At 49.8% G+C, this 24095-nt stretch overlaps 1 protein-coding gene across 1 annotated transcript in view; it reads right to left on the reverse strand.

The window, feature by feature from the left end:
* Positions 1–4920: 4920 nt before the first annotated feature.
* The window catches only part of HERC3 (HECT and RLD domain containing E3 ubiquitin protein ligase 3), a 169499-nt gene continuing 150324 nt past the window's right edge, over positions 4921–24095 (reverse strand). Inside the window, exon 25 of the mRNA XM_065404824.1 lies at positions 4921–5137. Coding sequence (XP_065260896.1) covers positions 4929–5137 — 209 coding nt within the window. The 3' untranslated portion in view covers positions 4921–4928. The remainder of the gene's footprint in view (positions 5138–24095) is intronic.

The raw sequence follows: 24095 nt of genomic DNA on the forward strand, positions 1-24095 counted from the left end.
CCAGTGCTTCACCACCCTCCTAGTGAAATAGTGTTTCCTAATATCCAACGTAGACCTCCCCCACTGCAACTTGAGACCATTGGTCCTTGTTCTGTCATCTGCCACCACTGAGAACAACCGAGCTCCATCCTCTTTGGAACCCCCCCTCAGGTAGTTGAAAGCAGCTATCAAATCCCCCCTCAGTCTTCTCTTCTGGAGACTAAACAATCCCAGTTCCCTCAGCCTCTCCTCATAAGTCATGTGCTCCAGACCCCTAATCATTTTTGTTGCCCTCCGCTGGACTCTTTCCAATTTTTCCACATCCTTCTTGTAGTGTGGGGCCCAAAACTGGACACAGTACTCCAGATGAGGCCTCACCAATGTCAAATAAAGGGGAACGATCACGTTCCTCGATCTGCTGGCAATGCCCCTACTTATACAGCCCAAAATGCCGTTAGCCTTCTTGGCAACAAGAGCACACTGTTGACTCATATCCACACTGTTGCCTCATATCCACAGCCTTCCGCACTCCCGGTCTTCGGCAGCAATTCTGCGGCGGGGGGGTCCTTCCGCGCTCCCGGTCTTCGGGGCACTTCGGCAGCGGGTCCCGGAGCGAGTGAAGGACCCGCCACAGAATTGCCACCGAAGACCTGGAGCGCGGAAGGACCCCCCCCGCTGCCGAATTGCCGCCCCCCAAATCCTGCTGCCCTAGGCAACCGCCTAGGTCGCCTAAATGGAAGTGACGGCCCTGCTGATCTCCCACACTACTTATCAAGAAGCTGAAACAAGGAATCACACCTCCCCCTTTATTGCGTTGCAGTTCTCTGGCTCCCAATCAGCACCTAGGTCCAGTAAGGTGAGGAGGTATTTAAAACCTCTGTTCACGATACAAAATGTTCTTCTGAACCCCAAAGGGCCAGCCACATTACCAGGGCAATATTAATTTGGATCTTACCCAAAATACCATGCTGCCGGCCAATCCTTTAGTATCTAAAACTAAAGGTTTATGAGAAAAGAATGAGAAGAGAGTTGTTAGATGGTAAAGCAATCAGATACGTAAGACTTCAGAGTCCATATATCAGGTTCTTAGCAGTACTGGTGAGTTTGCTGGCTTGGAGAGTCCCTCTGAAACACATCCAAAGCTTGGATGAGTCATTCAGTCCTTTGTTCAGCTTCCAGAGAAGTTACTCCAGTGGTAAGAAGCAGGATTGAAGACAAAATGGAGAAGCAGCAGCTGCCTTTTTATATCCTCTGCCATGTGGTTTGTACTTCCTTTGTCCCAAACACAAACTTACAGAACATGGGCCTGGAAAAGCAGAGTCCCCTGTCCCCAGGCATGTCCCTACATGTCCTGCTGACTCAGGTGTATCCCTGCCTGTTCATTGTACAGCTGATTGCCTTTGGTAGGCCATCACGCAGGCTAGAAAGTGCTGATGCCAATCTGTCTGGGGGTGTCACCCAGATACACAGCACAGGTCTGAGATACAGATATCTATAGTGCTCCACACAAAGATGATACAAACATATAAACAAGATTATCATACTTGGCAAATCATAACTTTTCCACTGAGACCTTACATGGCATATTTTGTAATATTGGTATCAACAGTATTGTAAATGGTCACCCATATTCCACGCAGCATCACACACCCCTCTTGCATTCAGCTGCCACTACATCCACAAAGACGGCTCGGGGCTTTTAGCCCCACTGCAACTGAGGTTCATTCTTTAACAAGTAATTGGGTATTTGGGCATTTTGAAAATAGCTCCCCAGCCACACCTATCCAACTGTAGAGAAATCTTCAAAGAATTCACTTCAAAGAATAAAACGGAGGAAGCGCTGGTCCCCTCCTGCACTCCCCTGCAGAGCAACCGCCTATGAAAGCAAATGAAAATAGTTATCCCAAGCTCCAGCATCAAAAGAGACACAATGAAAGGATTTCTCTGTGCACCTTATTAACGCTTTGAGCCGCTTGGCCTTTTCCAGGTTGTAATGACAGTAATAGCACCAACAAAAATCTTGGTGGGCATAGGGTTGCCAACTGTCTAATCGCACAAACCCAAATGCCCTTGCCCTGCCCTGCCCCTTCCCTGAGGCCCCACACCTTCTCTGAGGCCCCACACCTTCTCTGAGGCCCTACCCATGCTCACTCCAGCCCCCCTCCCTCCGTCACTCGCTCTCCCCCACCCTCACTCACTTTCACCGGGCTGGGGCAAGGGGCTGGGGTGCAGGATGGGATGCGGGTTCTGGGAGGGAGTTTGGGTGCAGAAGTGGGATCAGGGCTGTGGTAGGGGGTTGGGGTACAGGAGGGGGTGTGGGCTCTGGGAGGGAGTTTGGGTGCAGGATGGGGCTGGGAGTTGGGGTGTGGGAGGGGGTTCGGAGTGAAGGCTCTGGCTGGACGGTGCTTACCTCGGGTGGTTCCTGGAAGCAGCAGCATGTCTGGAAGTGGCTCCTAGGCTCACAGGCGGCCAGGCGGCTTTGCACACTGCCCCTGCCTGCAAGCACTGCCCCCACAGCTCCCATTAGCTTCCCCATTCCCAGCCAATGGGAGCTGCAGAGTCAGCGCTCAGAGCGGGGGCAGTGCATGGAGACCCCCTGCCCGCGCCTCCTCCTAGGAGCTGCTGCTGGACATGTTGCCACTTCTGGGAGTGGCACGGAGCCAGGTCAGATAGGGAGCCTGCCTTAGCCCCGCTGCACCACCTGACTTTTAGCAGCCTAAAATCTCCCGGATTGGCTTCAGTAGCCTCCGGGAGATTGAGCCAGCAGAGAACAGTCTTCCCCTCTGCTGCAGGGCCTGTGGCCTGGGGAAGTTCTTATGTGCCCACAGCCTGGCACCGTAATGAACTGCTATTGAGACTGAGCCCTGATACTCAAAACACCGTTTTACAGAATTACTTGTGGACTGAGGGAACAGTACCCAGAGAAGATGATAGTAATAGGCACTTACTTAGCCCCACCCTTCTGCAGCTCTCAAAGCACTCTACAAAGTGGGGTACAAGGAGAAGAAAGATGGCATGGAGGTTAGCTGGGACTCAAAAGAGCTGGACCCAGTTCTTGGCTGTACCCCCAATTATCTGTGCAACGTTGGACAAGTCTCTCTCTCTGCCTCAGTTCCCATCTATAGAATGGGAATAATACTACCTCTCTCGGTCTTGGCTATTTAGGCAATATGTGCTTTGGGGGCAGGAACTCTCACACTGTTTGCTCAAGGAAGCCCTGATTTGAAGGGGGAGGGGGGTCTTTAGGTTCTCCCACCACATAATTGAGTTGTCTGCTCCATATTACTGGTGCAGCTGAAGAGAAGCTGACAAACACATCTTTCTGATGCAGGAGGGAAGCCATTAGTTATAGCATATACCCATAAAGTCACTTGGTGTAGAGGAAAAGGCAGAGGAGAGAGAACTTATAGCACCATCAGCACTTCCACTGAAGTGAGCAGATTCTAGTGGAGTGAGGAAGGCATACTTTCCTACCACAGTCTCTCCAAGCTGAAAGCCCACACAGAATATTCCCATCCCTCTTCCACACCTTCAGACAAAGAGAGCTAATGCTCAGGGAATTAAACATCGAATTTATTGCATCATATCGAACTATGTACACACACACATAGAAAATAAACATTTGCTATAGCTGTATATTTGTCTTTAATGCTGTGTTATAAAGAGGCTGACAGGCTACCAATGTAGTAATCAGCACATTTAAAAAAAACCCCATGCCTACAACCTTTTGTTAGAGAGGTGCAAAGTTCAATACTACATATCAAACATGGGATGTAAATATTGTATGTTCTATAAATATGTCCATTCTCCAACAGGGTTTAAAATTAGATTTACACCGATTCTTGGAAAGTGAGAGATTGTTCACCATTTTAACTGATCATGGAGGGGAAAAAAGAGGGCTTACTAATCTTTTGGGAAATAGATGGTTAATTAATCCTCTTACCCACCCAGAAGTGTTAATGTACATTTCAAATGTGATCAACAAAAGCGTCATAACAAAGATTGCCTTTAAGTCCCAGCACTTAATAGTGACACAAAGTGTCAAGTAGAAAGTAGAAATGTTGCACTGAAAAACTAACCCCGCAGATTCCAAACATATACAAGCCTCTGGATTTGAGCCACTGTCCTGTGGATTTGATTCTGATTTCTTGGAGCTGCCATCTCACATTTGATCAGGATCTCTTGCCTTTGAGGAGGGAAACTAGGACTAGGTTAAGCCTACTGTAGACTTGTATATTGCGTTTCTATATTGGTAGAGGTTCAATTTGGGAAACCAATTTCTAAATTTTGTTCTTCCTCAGAACTAACAAGAAGTGACCTAGCCCCCAAGAGACCCCTCTCAAAAGGCTAAGCAGAGAAAGACATGACCAAAATTTGAGACCAAAAGAAAAAACATAGACTCCATAGTCTTGTGCAAACAAAATGAGTGTGTACCATAAGAAAGGGGGGTTGGAGAAAAGCATCACAATAGTGCCCCCACCCCAGTACCCAACTGTCCTGCAGAGAGGAGGGTAGTGGGCATGAGATGTAGCAATTCTATGCAAGCAAGAACCAGCTTACATTTGGAGGGGAGGGGAGGAGTGAAGCAGGGAGGGGTGGACAGTTTAAAAAAAAAATCACCATTTCACCCACTGCCAGAAATGCAAGGAGCAACAAAGATCAAAATATTTAAGATGATTGAAAGAAAAAATGGGGGATGGGGGAAGAAAATTGCAAGCAACTGCTGGCGATAAAAACAACTAACCAAAACAAGGCTGAACTGATTTTGTTTGATGGGTTCGAGACTTCAGTGCACACGTTCTCCCTGCTAAAATCCCAGAAAGAGTAGACAGTGTCATGCTGGGCCTCTGTGTCCCTTGATTCTAATATTTTTTAAAAACATTCTGATCCATTACTTTACAAAAATAAAACCTGCTCCATTTGTTGTGTCTGTTTCTGTCTCGTGCCGATCAGGCCAAACTAAAGCCCTCGTAGTGGTCGATGGCTTGTGTAAGCCGCATGCTCAGGGTCTCCTTGCTGGTGTACTTGGGCAGGTCGAGGAGGTTGTAGCAGGTGTGAGCTACGGGCAGGTACTGATCCCCACTCGACGTGGACTGGATGATGATGCGTAAACTTGACATGCCATAGATAGGGATGCGGTCGCTGCCAGTCAGGAACACTGAGAGAGCAGAAACAAAACACATAACTTTGAGAAGGAGCCGCACACTAATGAAGGCACCAACACTAGAGGGCAAATACTGTCGTCAACTAGGAACCCACTTGAAATTTTACCACATTGACCTCTCTGTGACACCCACTACATTCAGCCGGAGGGTCTGTGTCCTCAGATAACCTCCCTGGCTTGAGTCTTATCCTCTATGAACTCTGCATTACCCCAACTGCCTACAAATTCATCCTCAATGACCTCAGGTGACCCCAACTGCCTTGACAGTTTTCCACATTCACCTCTCTGTGACGACCAATAGATTGCACCCAAGGGTCTGAGTCCTTGGATGCCGTCCCTGGCTTCATCCTCACACTGATTGAACTCTGCATGACCCCAATTGCTTGTAAATTCATCCTCAGTGACCCCACGTGACCCCAACTGCCTTAAAAAAATTTCACATTGACCTCTCTGTGACCCCCATTACATTGCGCAAGAGGGTCCGTGTCCTCAGATGACCTGCATGGTCTGAGCCTCACCTTCAGTGAACTCTGCATGACCCCAGTAGCCTGTAAATTGATCATCAGTGACCCCAGGTGACCCCAATTGCCTTGAAGTTTCTCCACATTGACCTCTCTGCAACCCCCACTACATTCAGCCTGAGGGTCTGTGTCCTCAGATGACCTGCATGGTCTGCTCCTCACCCTGATTGAACTTTGCATAACCCCAATTGCTTCTAAATTCATCCTCAGTGATCCTAGGTGACCCCAACTGCATTGAAAGTTTTCCACATTGACCTCTCTGTGCCCCAACTACATTCAGCCTGAGGGTCTGTGTCCTCGGCTGACCTCCCTGGCTCAATCCTTACCCTGATTGAACTCTGCATGACCCCTATTGCTTGTAAATTTATCCTTAGTGACCCCAATTGCCTTCAAGTTTCTCCACATTGACCTCTCTGTGACCCCAACTACGTTCAGCCTGAGGGACTGTGTCCTTAGATGACCTGTATGGTCTGCTCCTCACCCAGAGTGAACTTTGCATGACCCCCAATTGCTTGTAAATTCATCCTCAGTGACCCTAGGTGACCCGAACTGCCTTGAAATTTTTTTCACATTGACCTCTCTGTGACCCCCACTACATTCATCCTGAGGGTCTGTGTCCTCAGATGACCTGCATAGTGTGCTCTTCACCCTGATTGAACTTTGCATGACCCCAAGTGCTTGTAAATTCATCCTCAGTGACCCCAGGTGACCCCAACTGCCTTAAAAAAATTTCACATTGACCTCTCTGTGACCCCCATTACATTGCGCAAGAGGGTCCGTGTCCTCAGATGACCTGCATGGTCTGAGCCTCACCTTCAGTGAACTCTGCATGACCCCAGTAGACTGTAAATTGATCATCAGTGACGCTAGGTGACCCCAATTGCCTTAAAGTTTCTCCACATTGACCTCTCTGCAACCCCCACTACATTCAGCCTGAGGGTCTGTGTCCTCGGCTGACCTCCCTGGCTCAATCCTTACCCTGATTGAACTCTGCATGACCCCATATGCTTGTAAATTCATCCTCACTGACCCCAGGTGACCCCAACTGCCTTCAATTATTCCACATTGACCTCTCTGTGACCCCCACTACATTCAGCCTGAGGGACTGTGTCCTTAGATGACCTGTATGGTCTGCTCCTCACCCAGAGTGAACTTTGCATGACCCCAATTGCTTGTAAATTCATCCTCAGTTACCCCAGCTGACCCCAACTGCCTTGAATTTTTCCACATTGACCTCTCTGTGACCCCAATTACATTCATCCTGAGGGATTGTGTCCTTAGATGACCTGTATGGTCTGCTCCTCACCCAGATTGAACTTTGCATGACCCCAATTGCTTGTAAATTCATCCTCAGTTACCCCAGGTGACCCCAACTGCCTTGAAATTTTTTTCACATTGACCTCTCTGTGACCCCCACTACATTCATCCTGAGGGTCTGTGTCCTCAGATGACCTGCATAGTGTGCTACTCACCCTGTTTGAACTTTGCATGACGCCAATTGCTTGTAAATTCATCCTCAGTGACCCCAGGTGACCCCAATTGCCTTGAAGTTTCTCTATATTGACGTCGCTGCGACCCCCACCACATTCAGCCCTAGGGTCTGTATCCTCAGATGACCTCCGTGGCTCAATCCTTACTCTGATTGAACTCTGCATGACCCCATATGCCTGTAAATTCATCCTCGGTGACCCCAGGTGACCCCAACTGCCTTAAAAAATTTTCACATAGACCTCTCTGTGACCCCCATTACATTGCGCAAGAGGGTCCGTGTCCTCAGATGACCTGCATGGTCTGATCCTCACCTTCAGTGAACTCTGCATGACCCCAGTAGCCTGTAAATTGATCATCGGTGACCCCAGGTGACCCCAATTGCCTTGAAGTTTCGCCAAATTGACCTCTCTGCGACCCCCACCACATTCAGCCTGAAGGTCTGTGTCCTCAGATGACCTGCATGGTCTGCTCCTCACCAAATTGAACTTTGCATAACCCCAATTGCTTCTAAATTCATCCTCAGTGACCCTAGGTGACCCCAACTGCATTGAAAGTTTTCCACATTGACCTCTCTGTGCCCCAACTACATTCAGCCTGAGGGTCTGTGTCCTCGGCTGACCTCCCTGGCTCAATCCTTAACCTGATTGAACTCTGCATGACCCCTATTGCTTGTAAATTTATCCTTAGTGACCCCAGGTGACCCCAATTGCCTTCAAGTTTCTCCACATTGACCTCTCTGTGACCCCAACTACGTTCAGCCTGAGGGACTGTGTCCTTAGATGACCTGTATGGTCTGCTCCTCACCCAGAGTCAACTTTGCAAGACCCCCAATTGCTTGTAAATTCATCCTCAGTGACCCTAGGTGACCCGAACTGCCTTGAAATTTTTTTCACATTGACCTCTCTGTGACCCCCACTACATTCAGCCTGAGGGTCTGTGTCCTCAGATGACCTGCATAGTGTGCTACTCACCCTGTTTGAACTCTGCATGACCCCTATTGCTTGTAAATTCATCCTCAGTGACCCCAGGTGACCCCAATTGCCTTGAAGTTTCTCTGTATTGACGTCTCTGCGACCCCCACCACATTCAGCCCTAGGTGACCCCAACTGCCTTGAAAGTTTTCCACATTGACCTCTCTGTGACCCCTACTACATTCAGCCTGAGGGTCTGTGTCCTCAGATGACCTGCATAGTGTGCTACTCACCCTGTTTGAACTCTGCATGACCCCTATTGCGTGTAAATTCATCCTCAGTGACCCCAGGTGACCCCAATTGCCTTGAAGTTTCTCTGTATTGACGTCTCTGCGACCCCCACCACATTCAGCCCTAGGTGACCCCAACTGCCTTGAAAGTTTTCCACATTGACCTCTCTGTGACCCCCACTACATTCAGCCTGAGGGTCTGTGTCCTCAGATGACCTGCATGGTCTGATCCTCACCTTCAGTGAACTCTGCATGACCCCAGTAGACTGTAAATTGATCATCCGTGACCCTAGGTGACCCCAATTGCCTTGAAGTTTCTCCACATTGACCTCTCTGCGACCCCCACTACATTCAGCCTGAGGGTCTGTGTCCTCGGCTGACCTCCCTGGCTCAATCCTTACCCTGATTGAAGTCTGCATGACCCCATACGCTTGTAAATTCATCCTCAGTGACCCCAGGTGATCCCAACTGCCTTGAATTTTTCCACATTGACCTCTCTGTGACCCCCCACTACATTCAGCCTGAGGGACTGTGTCCTTAGATGACCTGTATGGTCTGCTCCTCACCCAGAGTGAACTTTCCATGACCCCAATTGCTTATAAATTCATCCTCAGTGACCCCAGCTGACCCCAACTGCCTTGAATTTTTCCACATTGACCTCTCTGTGACACCCACTACATTCATCCTAATGGACTGTGTCCTTAGATGACCTGTATGGTCTGCTCCTCACCCAGATTGAACTTTGCATGACCCCAATTGCCTGTAAATTCATCCTCAGTGACCCCAGGTGACCCCAACTGCCTTGAATTTTTTCACATTGACCTCTCTGTGACCCCCACTACATTCATCCTGAGGGTCTGTGTCCTCAGATGACCTGCATAGTGTGCTCCTCACCCTGATTGAACTTTGCAGGACCCCAAGTGCTTGTAAATTCATCCTCAGTGACCCCAGGTGACTACAACTGCCTTGAATTTTTCCACATTGACCTCTCTGCAACCCCCACTACATTCAGCCTGAGGGTCTGGGTCCTTGGCTGACCTCCCTGGCTCAATCCTTACCCTGATTGAACTCTGCATGACCCCATATGCTTGTAAATTCATCCTCAGTGACCCCAGGTGACCCCAACTGCCTTGAAGTTTCTCCTCATTGACCTCTCTGTGACCCCCACTACATTCAGCCTGAGGGTCTGTGTCCTCGGCTGACCTCCCTGGCTCAATCCTTACCCTGATTGAACTCTGCATGACCCCATATGCTTGTAAATTCATCCTCAGTGACCCCAGGTGACCCCAACTGCCTTGAATATTTCCACATTGACCTCTCTGTGACCCCCACTACATTCAGCCTGAGGGACTGTGTCCTTAGATGACCTGTATGGTCTGCTCCTCACCCAGAGTGAACTTTGCATGACCCCAATTCCTTGTAAATTCATCCTCAGTGACCCCAGGTGACCCCTACTGCCTTGAATTTTTCCACATTGACCTCTCTGTGACCCTCACTACATTCATCCTGAGGGTCTGTGTCCTCAGATGACCTGCATAGTGTGCTACTCACCCTGTTTGAACTCTGCATGACCCCTATTGCTTGTAAATTCATCTTCAGTGACCCTAGGTGACCCCAACTGCCTTGAAAGTTTTCCACATTGACCTCTCTGTGACCCCTACTACATTCAGCCTGAGGGTCCGTGTCCTCAGATGACCTGCATGGTCAGATCCTCACCTTCAGTGAACTCTGCATGACCCCAGTAGACTGTAAATTGATCATCAGTGACCCTAGGTGACCCCAATTGCCTTGAAGTTTCTCCACATTGACCTCTCTGCGACCCCCACTACATTCAGCCTGAGGGTCTGTGTCCTCGGCTGACCTCCCTGGCTCAATCCTTACCCTGATTGAACTCTGCATGACCCCAATTGCTTGTAAATTCATCCTCAGTGACCCTAGGTGACCCCAACTGCCTTGAAAGTTTTCCACATTGACCTCTCTGCAACCCCCACTACATTCAGCCTGAGGGTCTGTGTCCTCGGCTGACCTCCCTGGCTCAATCCTTACCCTGATTGAACTCTGCATGACCCCATATGCTTGTCAATTCATCCTCAGTGACCCCAGGTGACCCCTACTGCCTTGAATTTTTCCACATTGACCTCTCTGTGACCCCCACTACATTCATCCTGAGGGTCTGTGTCCTCAGATGACCTGCATAGTGTGCTACTCACCCTGTTTGAACTCTGCATGACCCCTATTGCTTGTAAATTCATCTTCAGTGACCCTAGGTGACCCCAACTGCCTTGAAAGTTTTCCACATTGACCTCTCTGTGACCCCTACTACATTCATCCTGAGGGTCCGTGTCCTCAGATGACCTGAATGGTCTGATCTTCACCTTCAGTGAACTCTGCATGACCCCAGTAGACTGTAAATTGATCATCAGTGACCCTAGGTGACCCCAATTGCCTTGAAGTTTCTCCACATTGACCTCTCTGCAACCCCCACTACATTCAGCCTGAGGGTCTGTGTCCTCGGCTGACCTCCCTGGCTCAATCCTTACCCTGATTGAACTCTGCATGACCCCATATGCTTGTAAATTCATCCTCAGTGACCCCAGGTGACCCCAACTGCCTTGAATTTTTCCACATTGACCTCTCTGTGACCCCCACTACATTCAGCCTGAGGGACTGTGTCCTTAGATGACCTGTATGGTCTGCTCCTCACCCAGAGTGAACTTTGCATGACCCCAATTGCTTGTAAATTCATCCTCAGTGACCCCAGGTGACCCCTACTGCCTTGAATTTTTCCACATTGACCTCTCTGTGACCCCCACTACATTCATCCTGAGGGTCTGTGTCCTCAGATGACCTGCATAGTGTGCTACTCACCCTGTTTCAACTCTGCATGACCCCTATTGCTTGTAAATTCATCTTCAGTGACCCTAGGTGACCCCAACTGCCTTGAAAGTTTTCCACATTGACCTCTCTGTGACCCCTACTACATTCAGCCTGAGGGTCCGTGTCCTCAGATGACCTGCATGGTCTGATCCTCACCTTCAGTGAACTCTGCATGACCCCAGTAGACTGTAAATGGATCATCAGTGACCCTAGGTGACCCCAATTGCCTTGAAGTTTCTCCACATTGACCTCTCTGCGACCCCCACTACATTCAGCCTGAGGGTCTGTGCCCTCGGTTGACCTCCCTGGCTCAATCCTTACCCTGATAGAACTCTGCATGACCCCATACGCTTGTAAATTCATCCTCAGTGACCCCAGGTGATCCCAACTGCCTTGAATTTTTCCACATTGACCTCTCTGTGACCCCCCACTACATTCAGCCTGAGGGACTGTGTCCTTAGATGACCTGTATGGTCTGCTCCTCACCCAGAGTGAACTTTGCATGACCCCAATTGCTTGTAAATTCATCCTCAGTGACCCCAGGTGACCCCTACTGCCTTGAATTTTTCCACATTGACCTCTCTGTAACCCGCACTACATTCATCCTAAGGGACTGTGTCCTTAAATGACCTGTATGGTCTGCTCCTCACCCAGAGTGAACTTTGCATGACCCCAATTGCTTGTAAATTCATCCTCAGTGACCCCAGGTGACCCCAATTGCCTTGAAGTTTCTCCACATTGACCTCTCTGCAACCCCCACTACATTCAGCCTGAGGGTCTGTGTCCTCGGCTGACCTCCCTGGCTCAATCCTTACCCTGATTGAACTCTGCATGACCTCATATGCTTGTAAATTCATCCTCAGTGACCCTAGGTGACCCCAACTGCCTTGAAAGTTTTCCACATTGACCTCTCTGTGACCCCTACTACATTCAGCCTGAGGGTCCGTGTCCTCAGATGACCTGCATGGTCTGATCCTCACCTTCAGTGAACTCTGCATGACCCCAGTAGAGTGTAAATGGATCATCAGTGACCCTAGGTGACCCCAACTGCCTTGAATTTTTCCACATTGACCTCTCTGTGACCCCCACTACATTCAGCCTGAGGGACTGTGTCCTTAGATGACCTGTATGGTCTGCTCCTCACCCAGAGTGAACTTTGCATGACCCCAATTCCTTGTAAATTCATCCTCAGTGACCCCAGGTGACCCCAATTGCCTTGAAGTTTCTCCACATTGACCTCTCTGCGACCCCCACTACATTCATCCTGAGGGTCTGTGTCCTCAGATGACCTGCATAGTGTGCTACTCACCCTGTTTGAACTCTGCATGACCCCTATTGCTTGTAAATTCATCTTCAGTGACCCTAGGTGACCCCAACTGCCTTGAAAGTTTTCCACATTGACCTCTCTGTGACCCCTACTACATTCAGCCTGAGGGTCCGTGTCCTCAGATGACCTGCATGGTCTGATCCTCACCTTCAGTGAACTCTGCATGACCCCAGTAGAGTGTAAATGGATCATCAGTGACCCTAGGTGACCTCAATTGCCTTGAAGTTTCTCCACATTGACCTCTCTGCGACCCCCACTACATTCAGCCTGAGGGTCTGTGCCCTCGGCTGACCTCCCTGGCTCAATCCTTACCCTGATTGAACTCTGCATGACCCCATACGCTTGTAAATTCATCCTCAGTGACCCCAGGTGATCCCAACTGCCTTGAATTTTTCCACATTGACCTCTCTGTGACCCCCCACTACATTCAGCCTGAGGGACTGTGTCCTTAGATGACCTGTATGGTCTGCTCCTCACCCAGAGTGAACTTTGCATGACCCCAATTGCTTGTAAATTCATCCTCAGTGACCCTAGGTGACCCCAACTGCCTTGAAAGTTTTCCACATTGACCTCTCTGCAACCCCCACTACATTCAGCCTGAGGGTCTGTGTCCTCGGCTGACCTCCCTGGCTCAATCCTTACCCTGATTGAACTCTGCATGACCCCATATGCTTGTCAATTCATCCTCAGTGACCCCAGGTGACCCCTACTGCCTTGAATTTTTCCACATTGACCTCTCTGTGACCCCCACTACATTCATCCTGAGGGTCTGTGTCCTCAGATGACCTGCATAGTGTGCTACTCACCCTGTTTGAACTCTGCATGACCCCTATTGCTTGTAAATTCATCTTCAGTGACCCTAGGTGACCCCAACTGCCCTGAAAGTTTTCCACATTGACCTCTCTGTGACCCCTACTACATTCATCCTGAGGGTCCGTGTCCTCAGATGACCTGCATGGTCTGATCCTCACCTTCAGTGAACTCTGCATGACCCCAGTAGACTGTAAATTGATCATCTGTGACCCTAGGTGACCCCAATTGCCTTGAAGTTTCTCCACATTGACCTCTCTGCAACCCCCACTACATTCAGCCTGAGGGTCTGTGTCCTCGGCTGACCTCCCTGGCTCAATCCTTACCCTGATTGAACTCTGCATGACCTCATACGCTTGTAAATTCATCCTCAGTGACCCCAGGTGACCCCAACTGCCTTGAATTTTTCCACATTGACCTCTCTGTGACCCCCCACTACATTCAGCCTGAGGGACTGTGTCCTTAGATGACCTGTATGGTCTGCTCCTCACCCAGAGTGAACTTTGCATGACCCCAATTCCTTGTAAATTCATCCTCAGTGACCCCAGGTGACCCCTACTGTCTTGAATTTTTCCACATTGACCTCTCTGTGACCCCCACTACATTCATCCTGAGGGTCTGTGTCCTCAGATGACCTGCATAGTGTGCTACTCACCCTGTTTGAACTCTGCATGACCCCTATTGCTTGTAAATTCATCTTCAGTGACCCTAGGTGACCCCAACTGCCTTGAAAGTTTTCCACATTGACCTCTCTGTGACCCCTACTACATTCATCCTGAGGGTTCGTGTCCTCAGATGACCTGCATGGTCTGATCTTCACCTTCAGTGAACTCTGCATGACCCCAGTAGACTGTAAATTGATCATCAGTGACCCTAGGTGACCCCAATTGCCTTGAAGTTTCTCCACATTGACCTCTCTGCAACCCCCACTACATTCAGCCTGAGGGTCTGTGTCCTCGGCTGACCTCCCTGGCTCAATCCTTACCCTGATTGAACTCTGCATGACCCCATATGCTTCTACATTCATCCTCAGTGACCCCAGGTGATCCCAACTGCCTTGAATTTTTCCACATTGACCTCTCTGTGACCCCCACTCCATTCAGCCTGAGGGACTGTGTCCTTAGATGACCTGTATGGTCTGCTCCTCACCCAGAGTGAACTTTGCATGACCCCAATTGCTTGTAAATTCATCCTCAGTGACCCCAGGTGACCCCTACTGCCTTGAAAAAATTTCACATTGACCTCTCTGTGACCCCCATTACATTGCGCAAGAGGGTCCGTGTCCTCAGATGACCTGCATGGTCTGATCCTCACCTTCAGTGAACTCTGCATGACCCCAGTAGACTGTAAATTGATCATCAGTGACCCTAGGTGACCCCAATTGCCTTGAAGTTTCTCCACATTGACCTCTCTGCAACCCCCACTACATTCAGCCTGAGGGTCTGTGTCCTCGGCTGACCTCCCTGGCTCAATCCTTACCCTGATTGAACTCTGCATGACCCCATATGCCTGTAAATTCATCCTCAGTGACCCCAGGTGACCCCAACTGCCTTGAAGTTTCTCCTCATTGACCTCTCTGTGACCCCCACTACATTCAGCCTGAGGGTCTGTGTCCTCGGCTGACCTCCCTGGCTCAATCCTTACCCTGATTGAACTCTCCATGACCCCATATGCTTGTAAATTCATCCTCAGTGACCCCAGGTGACCCCAACTGCCTTGAATATTTCCACATTGACCGCTCTGTGACCCCCACTACATTCAGCCTGAGGGTCTGTGTCCTCGGCTGACCTCCCTGGCTCAGTCCTTACCCTGATTGAACTCTGCATGACCCCATACGCTTGTAAATTCATCCTCAGTGACCCCAGGTGATCCCAACTGCCTTGAATTTTTCCACATTGACCTCTCTGTGACCCCCCACTACATTCAGCCTGAGGGACTGTGTCCTTAGATGACCTGTATGGTCTGCTCCTCACCCAGAGTGAACTTTGCATGACCCCAATTGCTTGTAAATTCATCCGAGGTGAGCCCAGGTGACCCCTACTGCCTTGAATTTTTCCACATTGACCTCTCTGTGACCCCAACTACATTCATCCTGAAGGTCTGTGTCCTCAGATGACCTGCATAGTGTGCTACTCACCCTGTTTGAACTCTGCATGACCCTATTGCTTGTAAATTCATCTTCAGTGACCCTAGGTGACCCCAACTGCCTTGAAAGTTTTCCACATTGACCTCTCTGCAACCCCCACTACATTCAGCCTGAGGGTCTGTGTCCTCGGCTGACCTCCCTGGCTCAATCCTTACCCTGATTGAACTCTGCATGACCCCATATGCTTGTCAATTCATCCTCAGTGACCCCAACTGCCTTGACTTTTTCCACATTGACCTCTCTGTGACCCCCACTACATTCAGCCTGAGGGACTGTGTCCTCGGCTGACCTCCCTGGCTCAATCCTTACCCTGATTGAACTCTGCATGACCCCATATGCTTGTCAATTCATCCTCAGTGACCCCAGGTGACCCCTACTGCCTTGAATTTTTCCACATTGACCTCTCTGTGACCCCCACTACATTCATCCTGAGGGTCTGTGTCCTCAGATGACCTGCATAGTGTGCTACTCACCCTGTTTGAACTCTGCATGACCCCTATTGCTTGTAAATTCATCTTCAGTGACCCTAGGTGACCCCAACTGCCTTGAAAGTTTTCCACATTGACCTCTCTGTGACCCCTACTACATTCATCCTGAGGGTCCGTGTCCTCAGATGACCTGCATGGTCTGATCCTCACCTTCAGTGAACTCTGCATGACCCCAGTAGACTGTAAATTGATCATCAGTGACCCTAGGTGACCCCAATTGCCTTGAAGTTTCTCCACATTGACCTCTCTGCAACCCCCACTACATTCAGCCTGAGGGTCTGTGTCCTCGGCTGACCTCCCTGGCTCAATCCTTACCCTGATTGAACTCTGCATGACCCCATATGCTTGTAAATTCATCCTCAGTGACCCCAGGTGACCCCAACTGCCTTGAATTTTTCCACATTGACCTCTCTGTGACCCCCACTACATTCAGCCTGAGGGACTGTGTCCTTAGATGACCTGTATGGTCTGCTCCTCACCCAGAGTGAACTTTCCATGACCCCAATTGCTTGTAAATTCATCCTCAGTGACCCCAGGTGACCCCTACTGCCTTGAATTTTTCCACATTGACCTCTCTGTGACCCGCACTACATTCATCCTAAGGGATTGTGTCCTTAAATGACCTGTATGGTCTGCTCCTCACCCAGAGTGAACTTTGCATGACCCCAATTGCTTGTAAATTCATCCTCAGTGACCCCAGGTGACCCCTACTGCCTTGAAAAAATTTCACATTGACCTCTCTGTGACCCCCATTACATTGCGCAAGAGGGTCCGTGTCCTCAGATGACCTGCATGGTCTGAGCCTCACCTTCAGTGAACTCTGCATGACCCCAGTAGACTGTAAATTGATCATCAGTGACCCTAGGTGACCCCAATTGATTGAAGTTTCTCCACATTGACCTCTCTGCAACCCCCACTACATTCAGCCTGAGGGTCTGTGTCCTCGGCTGACCTCCCTGGCTCAATCCTTACCCTGATTGAACTCTGCATGACCCCATATGCTTGTAAATTCATCCTCAGTGACCCCAGGTGACCCCAACTGCCTTGAAGTTTCTCCTCATTGACCTCTCTGTGACCCCCACTACATTCAGCCTGAGGGTCTGTGTCCTCGGCTGACCTCCCTGGCTCAATCCTTACCCTGATTGAACTCTGCATGACCCCATATGCTTGTAAATTCATCCTCAGTGACCCCAGGTGACCCCAACTGCCTTGAATATTTCCACATTGACCTCTCTGTGACCCCCACTACATTCAGCCTGAGGGTCTGTGTCCTCGGCTGACCTCCCTGGCTCAATCCTTACCCTGATTGAACTCTGCATGACCCCATATGCTTGTAAATTCATCCTCAGTGACCCCAGGTGATCCCAACTGCCTTGAATTTTTCCACATTGACCTCTCTGTGACCCCCCACTACATTCAGCCTGAGGGACTGTGTCCTTAGATGACCTGTATGGTCTGCTCCTCACCCAGAGTGAACTTTGCATGACCCCAATTGCTTGTCAATTCATCCGAGGTGAGCCCAGGTGACCCCTACTGCCTTGAATTTTTCCACATTGACCTCTCTGTGACCCCCACTACATTCATCCTGAGGGTCTGTGTCCTCAGATGACCTGCATAGTGTGCTACTCACCCTGTTTGAACTCTGCATGACCCCTATTGCTTGTAAATTCATCTTCAGTGACCCTAGGTGACCCCAACTGCCTTGAAAGTTTTCCACATTGACCTCTCTGCAACCCCCACTACATTCAGCCTGAGGGTCTGTGTCCTCGGCTGACCTCCCTGGCTCAATCCTTACCCTGATTGAACTCTGCATGACCCCATATGCTTGTAAATTCATCCTCAGTGACCCCAGGTGACCCCAACTGCCTTGACTTTTTCCACATTGACCTCTCTGTGACCCCCACTACATTCAGCCTGAGGGACTGTGTCCTTAGATGACCTGTATGGTCTGCTCCTCACCCAGAGTGAACTTTGCATGACCCCAATTGCTTGTAAATTCATCCTCAGTGACCCTAGGTGACCCCAACTGCCTTGAAAGTTTTCCACATTGACCTCTCTGCAACCCCCACTACATTCAGCCTGAGGGTCTGTGTCCTCGGCTGACCTCCCTGGCTCAATCCTTACCCTGATTGAACTCTGCATGACCCCATATGCTTGTAAATTCATCCTCAGTGACCCCAGGTGACCCCAACTGCCTTGAATTTTTCCACATTGACCTCTCTGTGACCCCCACTACATTCAGCCTGAGGGACTGTGTCCTTAGATGACCTGTATGGTCTGCTCCTCACCCAGAGTGAACTTTGCATGACCCCAATTGCTTGTAAATTCATCCTCAGTGACCCCAGGTGACCCCTACTGCCTTGAATTTTTCCACATTGACCTCTCTGTGACCCCTAATACATTCAGCCTGAGGGTCTGTGTCCTCAGATGACCTGCATAGTGTGCTACTCACCCTGTTTGAACTCTGCATAACCCCTATTGCTTGTAAATTCATCCTCAGTGACCCCAGGTGACCCCAATTGCCTTGAAGTTTCTCTGTATTGACGTCTCTGCGACCCCCACCACATTCAGCCCTAGGTGACCCCAACTGCCTTGAAAGTTTTCCACATTGACCTCTCTGCAACCCCCACTACATTCAGCCTGAGGGTCTGTGTCCTCAGATGACCTGCATGGTCTGATCCTCACCTTCAGTGAACTCTGCATGACCCCAGTAGACTGTAAATTGATCATCCGTGACCCTAGGTGACCCCAATTGCCTTGAAGTTTCTCCACATTGACCTCTCTGCGACCCCCACTACATTCAGCCTGAGGGTCTGTGTCCTCGGCTGACCTCCCTGGCTCAATCCTTACCCTGATTGAACTCTGCATGACCCCATACGCTTGTAAATTCATCCTCAGTGACCCCAGCTGATCCCAACTGCCTTGAATTTTTCCACATTGACCTCTCTGTGACCCCCCACTACATTCAGCCTGAGGGACTGTGTCCTTAGATGACCTGTATGGTCTGCTCCTCACCCAGAGTGAACTTTCCATGACCCCAATTGCTTATAAATTCATCCTCAGTGACCCCAGCTGACCCCAACTGCCTTGAATTTTTTCACATTGACCTCTCTGTGACCCCAACTACATTCATCCTAAGGGACTGTGTCCTTAGATGAACTGTATGGTCTGCTCCTCACCCAGATTGAACTTTGCATGACCCCAATTGCTTGTAAATTCATCCTCAGTGACCCCAGGTGACCCCAACTGCCTTGAATTTTTTCACATTGACCTCTCTGTGACCCCCACTACATTCATCCTGAGGGTCTGTGTCCTCAGATGACCTGCATAGTGTGCTCCTCACCCTGATTGAACTTTGCATGACCCCAAGTGCTTGTAAATTCATCCTCAGTGACCCCAGGTGACCACAACTGCCTTGAATTTTTCCACATTGACCTCTCTGCAACCCCCACTACATTCAGCCTGAGGGTCTGTGTCCTTGGCTGACCTCCCTGGCTCAATCCTTACCCTGATTGAACTCTGCATGACCCCATATGCTTGTAAATTCATCCTCAGTGACCCCAGGTGACCCCAACTGCCTTGAAGTTTCTCCTCATTGACCTCTCTGTGACCCCCACTACATTCAGCCTGAGGGTCTGTGTCCTCGGCTGACCTCCCTGGCTCAATCCTTACCCTGATTGAACTCTGCATGACCCCATATGCTTGTAAATTCATCCTCAGTGACCCCAGGTGACCCCAACTGCCTTGAATATTTCCACATTGACCGCTCTGTGACCCCCACTACATTCAGCCTGAGGGACTGTGTCCTTAGATGACCTGTATGGTCTGCTCCTCACCCAGAGTGAACTTTGCATGACCCCAATTGCTTGTAAATTCATCCTCAGTGACCCCAGGTGACCCCTACTGCCTTGAATTTTTCCACATTGACCTCTCTGTGACCCCCACTACATTCATCCTGAGGGTCTGTGTCCTCAGATGACCTGCATAGTGTGCTACTCACCCTGTTTGAACTCTGCATGACCCCTATTGCTTGTAAATTCATCTTCAGTGACCCTAGGTGACCCCAACTGCCTTGAAAGTTTTCCACATTGACCTCTCTGTGACCCCTACTACATTCATCCTGAGGGTCCGTGTCCTCAGATGACCTGCATGGTCAGATCCTCACCTTCAGTGAACTCTGCATGACCCCAGTAGACTGTAAATTGATCATCAGTGACCCTAGGTGACCCCAATTGCCTTGAAGTTTCTCCACATTGACCTCTCTGCGAACCCCACTACATTCAGCCTGAGGGTCTGTGTCCTCGGCTGACCTCCCTGGCTCAATCCTTACCCTGATTGAACTCTGCATGACCCCATACGCTTGTAAATTCATCCTCAGTGACCCCAGGTGATCCCAACTGCCTTGAATTTTTCCACATTGACCTCTCTGTGACCCCTAATACATTCAGCCTGAGGGTCTGTGTCCTCAGATGACCTGCATAGTGTGCTACTCACCCTGTTTGAACTCTGCATAACCCCTATTGCTTGTAAATTCATCCTCAGTGACCCCAGGTGACCCCAATTGCCTTGAAGTTTCTCTGTATTGACGTCTCTGCGACCCCCACCACATTCAGCCCTAGGTGACCCCAACTGCCTTGAAAGTTTTCCACATTGACCTCTCTGCAACCCCCACTACATTCAGCCTGAGGGTCTGTGTCCTCAGATGACCTGCATGGTCTGATCCTCACCTTCAGTGAACTCTGCATGACCCCAGTAGACTGTAAATTGATCATCCGTGACCCTAGGTGACCCCAATTGCCTTGAAGTTTCTCCACATTGACCTCTCTGCGACCCCCACTACATTCAGCCTGAGGGTCTGTGTCCTCGGCTGACCTCCCTGGCTCAATCCTTACCCTGATTGAACTCTGCATGACCCCATACGCTTGTAAATTCATCCTCAGTGACCCCAGCTGATCCCAACTGCCTTGAATTTTTCCACATTGACCTCTCTGTGACCCCCCACTACATTCAGCCTGAGGGACTGTGTCCTTAGATGACCTGTATGGTCTGCTCCTCACCCAGAGTGAACTTTCCATGACCCCAATTGCTTATAAATTCATCCTCAGTGACCCCAGCTGACCCCAACTGCCTTGAATTTTTTCACATTGACCTCTCTGTGACCCCAACTACATTCATCCTAAGGGACTGTGTCCTTAGATGAACTGTATGGTCTGCTCCTCACCCAGATTGAACTTTGCATGACCCCAATTGCTTGTAAATTCATCCTCAGTGACCCCAGGTGACCCCAACTGCCTTGAATTTTTTCACATTGACCTCTCTGTGACCCCCACTACATTCATCCTGAGGGTCTGTGTCCTCAGATGACCTGCATAGTGTGCTCCTCACCCTGATTGAACTTTGCATGACCCCAAGTGCTTGTAAATTCATCCTCAGTGACCCCAGGTGACCACAACTGCCTTGAATTTTTCCACATTGACCTCTCTGCAACCCCCACTACATTCAGCCTGAGGGTCTGTGTCCTTGGCTGACCTCCCTGGCTCAATCCTTACCCTGATTGAACTCTGCATGACCCCATATGCTTGTAAATTCATCCTCAGTGACCCCAGGTGACCCCAACTGCCTTGAAGTTTCTCCTCATTGACCTCTCTGTGACCCCCACTACATTCAGCCTGAGGGTCTGTGTCCTCGGCTGACCTCCCTGGCTCAATCCTTACCCTGATTGAACTCTGCATGACCCCATATGCTTGTAAATTCATCCTCAGTGACCCCAGGTGACCCCAACTGCCTTGAATATTTCCACATTGACCGCTCTGTGACCCCCACTACATTCAGCCTGAGGGACTGTGTCCTTAGATGACCTGTATGGTCTGCTCCTCACCCAGAGTGAACTTTGCATGACCCCAATTGCTTGTAAATTCATCCTCAGTGACCCCAGGTGACCCCTACTGCCTTGAATTTTTCCACATTGACCTCTCTGTGACCCCCACTACATTCATCCTGAGGGTCTGTGTCCTCAGATGACCTGCATAGTGTGCTACTCACCCTGTTTGAACTCTGCATGACCCCTATTGCTTGTAAATTCATCTTCAGTGACCCTAGGTGACCCCAACTGCCTTGAAAGTTTTCCACATTGACCTCTCTGTGACCCCTACTACATTCATCCTGAGGGTCCGTGTCCTCAGATGACCTGCATGGTCAGATCCTCACCTTCAGTGAACTCTGCATGACCCCAGTAGACTGTAAATTGATCATCAGTGACCCTAGGTGACCCCAATTGCCTTGAAGTTTCTCCACATTGACCTCTCTGCGAACCCCACTACATTCAGCCTGAGGGTCTGTGTCCTCGGCTGACCTCCCTGGCTCAATCCTTACCCTGATTGAACTCTGCATGACCCCATACGCTTGTAAATTCATCCTCAGTGACCCCAGGTGATCCCAACTGCCTTGAATTTTTCCACATTGACCTCTCTGTGACCCCCCACTACATTCAGCCTGAGGGACTGTGTCCTTAGATGACCTGTATGGTCTGCTCCTCACCCAGAGTGAACTTTGCATGACCCCAATTGCTTGTAAATTCATCCGAGGTGAGCCCAGGTGACCCCTACTGCCTTGAATTTTTCCACATTGACCTCTCTGTGACCCCCACTACATTCATCCTGAGGGTCTGTGTCCTCAGATGACCTGCATAGTGTGCTACTCACCCTGTTTGAACTCTGCATGACCCCTATTGCTTGTAAATTCATCTTCAGTGACCCTAGGTGACCTCAACTGCCTTGAAAGTTTTCCACATTGACCTCTCTGCAACCCCCACTACATTCAGCCTGAGGGTCTGTGTCCTCGGCTGACCTCCCTGGCTCAATCCTTACCCTGATTGAACTCTGCATGACCCCATATGCTTGTAAATTCATCCTCAGTGACCCCAGGTGACCCCAACTGCCTTGACTTTTTCCACATTGACCTCTCTGTGACCCCCACTACATTCAGCCTGAGGGACTGTGTCCTTAGATGACCTGTATGGTCTGCTCCTCACCCAGAGTGAACTTTGCATGACCCCAATTGCTTGTAAATTCATCCTCAGTGACCCTAGGTGACCCCAACTGCCTTGAAAGTTTTCCACATTGACCTCTCTGCAACCCCCACTACATTCAGCCTGAGGGTCTGTGTCCTCGGCTGACCTCCCTGGCTCAATCCTTACCCTGATTGAACTCTGCATGACCCCATATGCTTGTCAATTCATCCTCAGTGACCCCAGGTGACCCCTACTGCCTTGAATTTTTCCACATTGACCTCTCTGTGACCCCCACTACATTCATCCTGAGGGTCTGTGTCCTCAGATGACCTGCATAGTGTGCTACTCACCCTGTTTGAACTCTGCATGACCCCTATTGCTTGTAAATTCATCTTCAGTGACCCTAGGTGACCCCAACTGCCTTGAAAGTTTTCCACATTGACCTCTCTGTGACCCCTACTACATTCATCCTGAGGGTCCGTGTCCTCAGATGACCTGCATGGTCTGATCTTCACCTTCAGTGAACTCTGCATGACCCCAGTAGACTGTAAATTGATCATCAGTGACCCTAGGTGACCCCAATTGCCTTGAAGTTTCTCCACATTGACCTCTCTGCAACCCCCACTACATTCAGCCTGAGGGTCTGTGTCCTCGGCTGACCTCCCTGGCTCAATCCTTACCCTGATTGAACTCTGCATGACCCCATATGCTTCTAAATTCATCCTCAGTGACCCCAGGTGACCCCAACTGCCTTGAATTTTTCCACATTGACCTCTCTGTGACCCCCACTCCATTCAGCCTGAGGGACTGTGTCCTTAGATGACCTGTATGGTCTGCTCCTCACCCAGAGTGAACTTTGCATGACCCCAATTGCTTGTAAATTCATCCTCAGTGACCCCAGGTGACCCCTACTGCCTTGAAAAAATTTCACATTGACCTCTCTGTGACCCCCATTACATTGCGCAAGAGGGTCCGTGTCCTCAGATGACCTGCATGGTCTGATCCTCACCTTCAGTGAACTCTGCATGACCCCAGTAGACTGTAAATTGATCATCAGTGACCCTAGGTGACCCCAATTGCCT

This window comes from Emys orbicularis, chromosome 5 (assembly GCF_028017835.1).
Source record: "Emys orbicularis isolate rEmyOrb1 chromosome 5, rEmyOrb1.hap1, whole genome shotgun sequence".
In the NCBI taxonomy this organism is placed as follows: Eukaryota; Metazoa; Chordata; order Testudines; family Emydidae; genus Emys; species Emys orbicularis.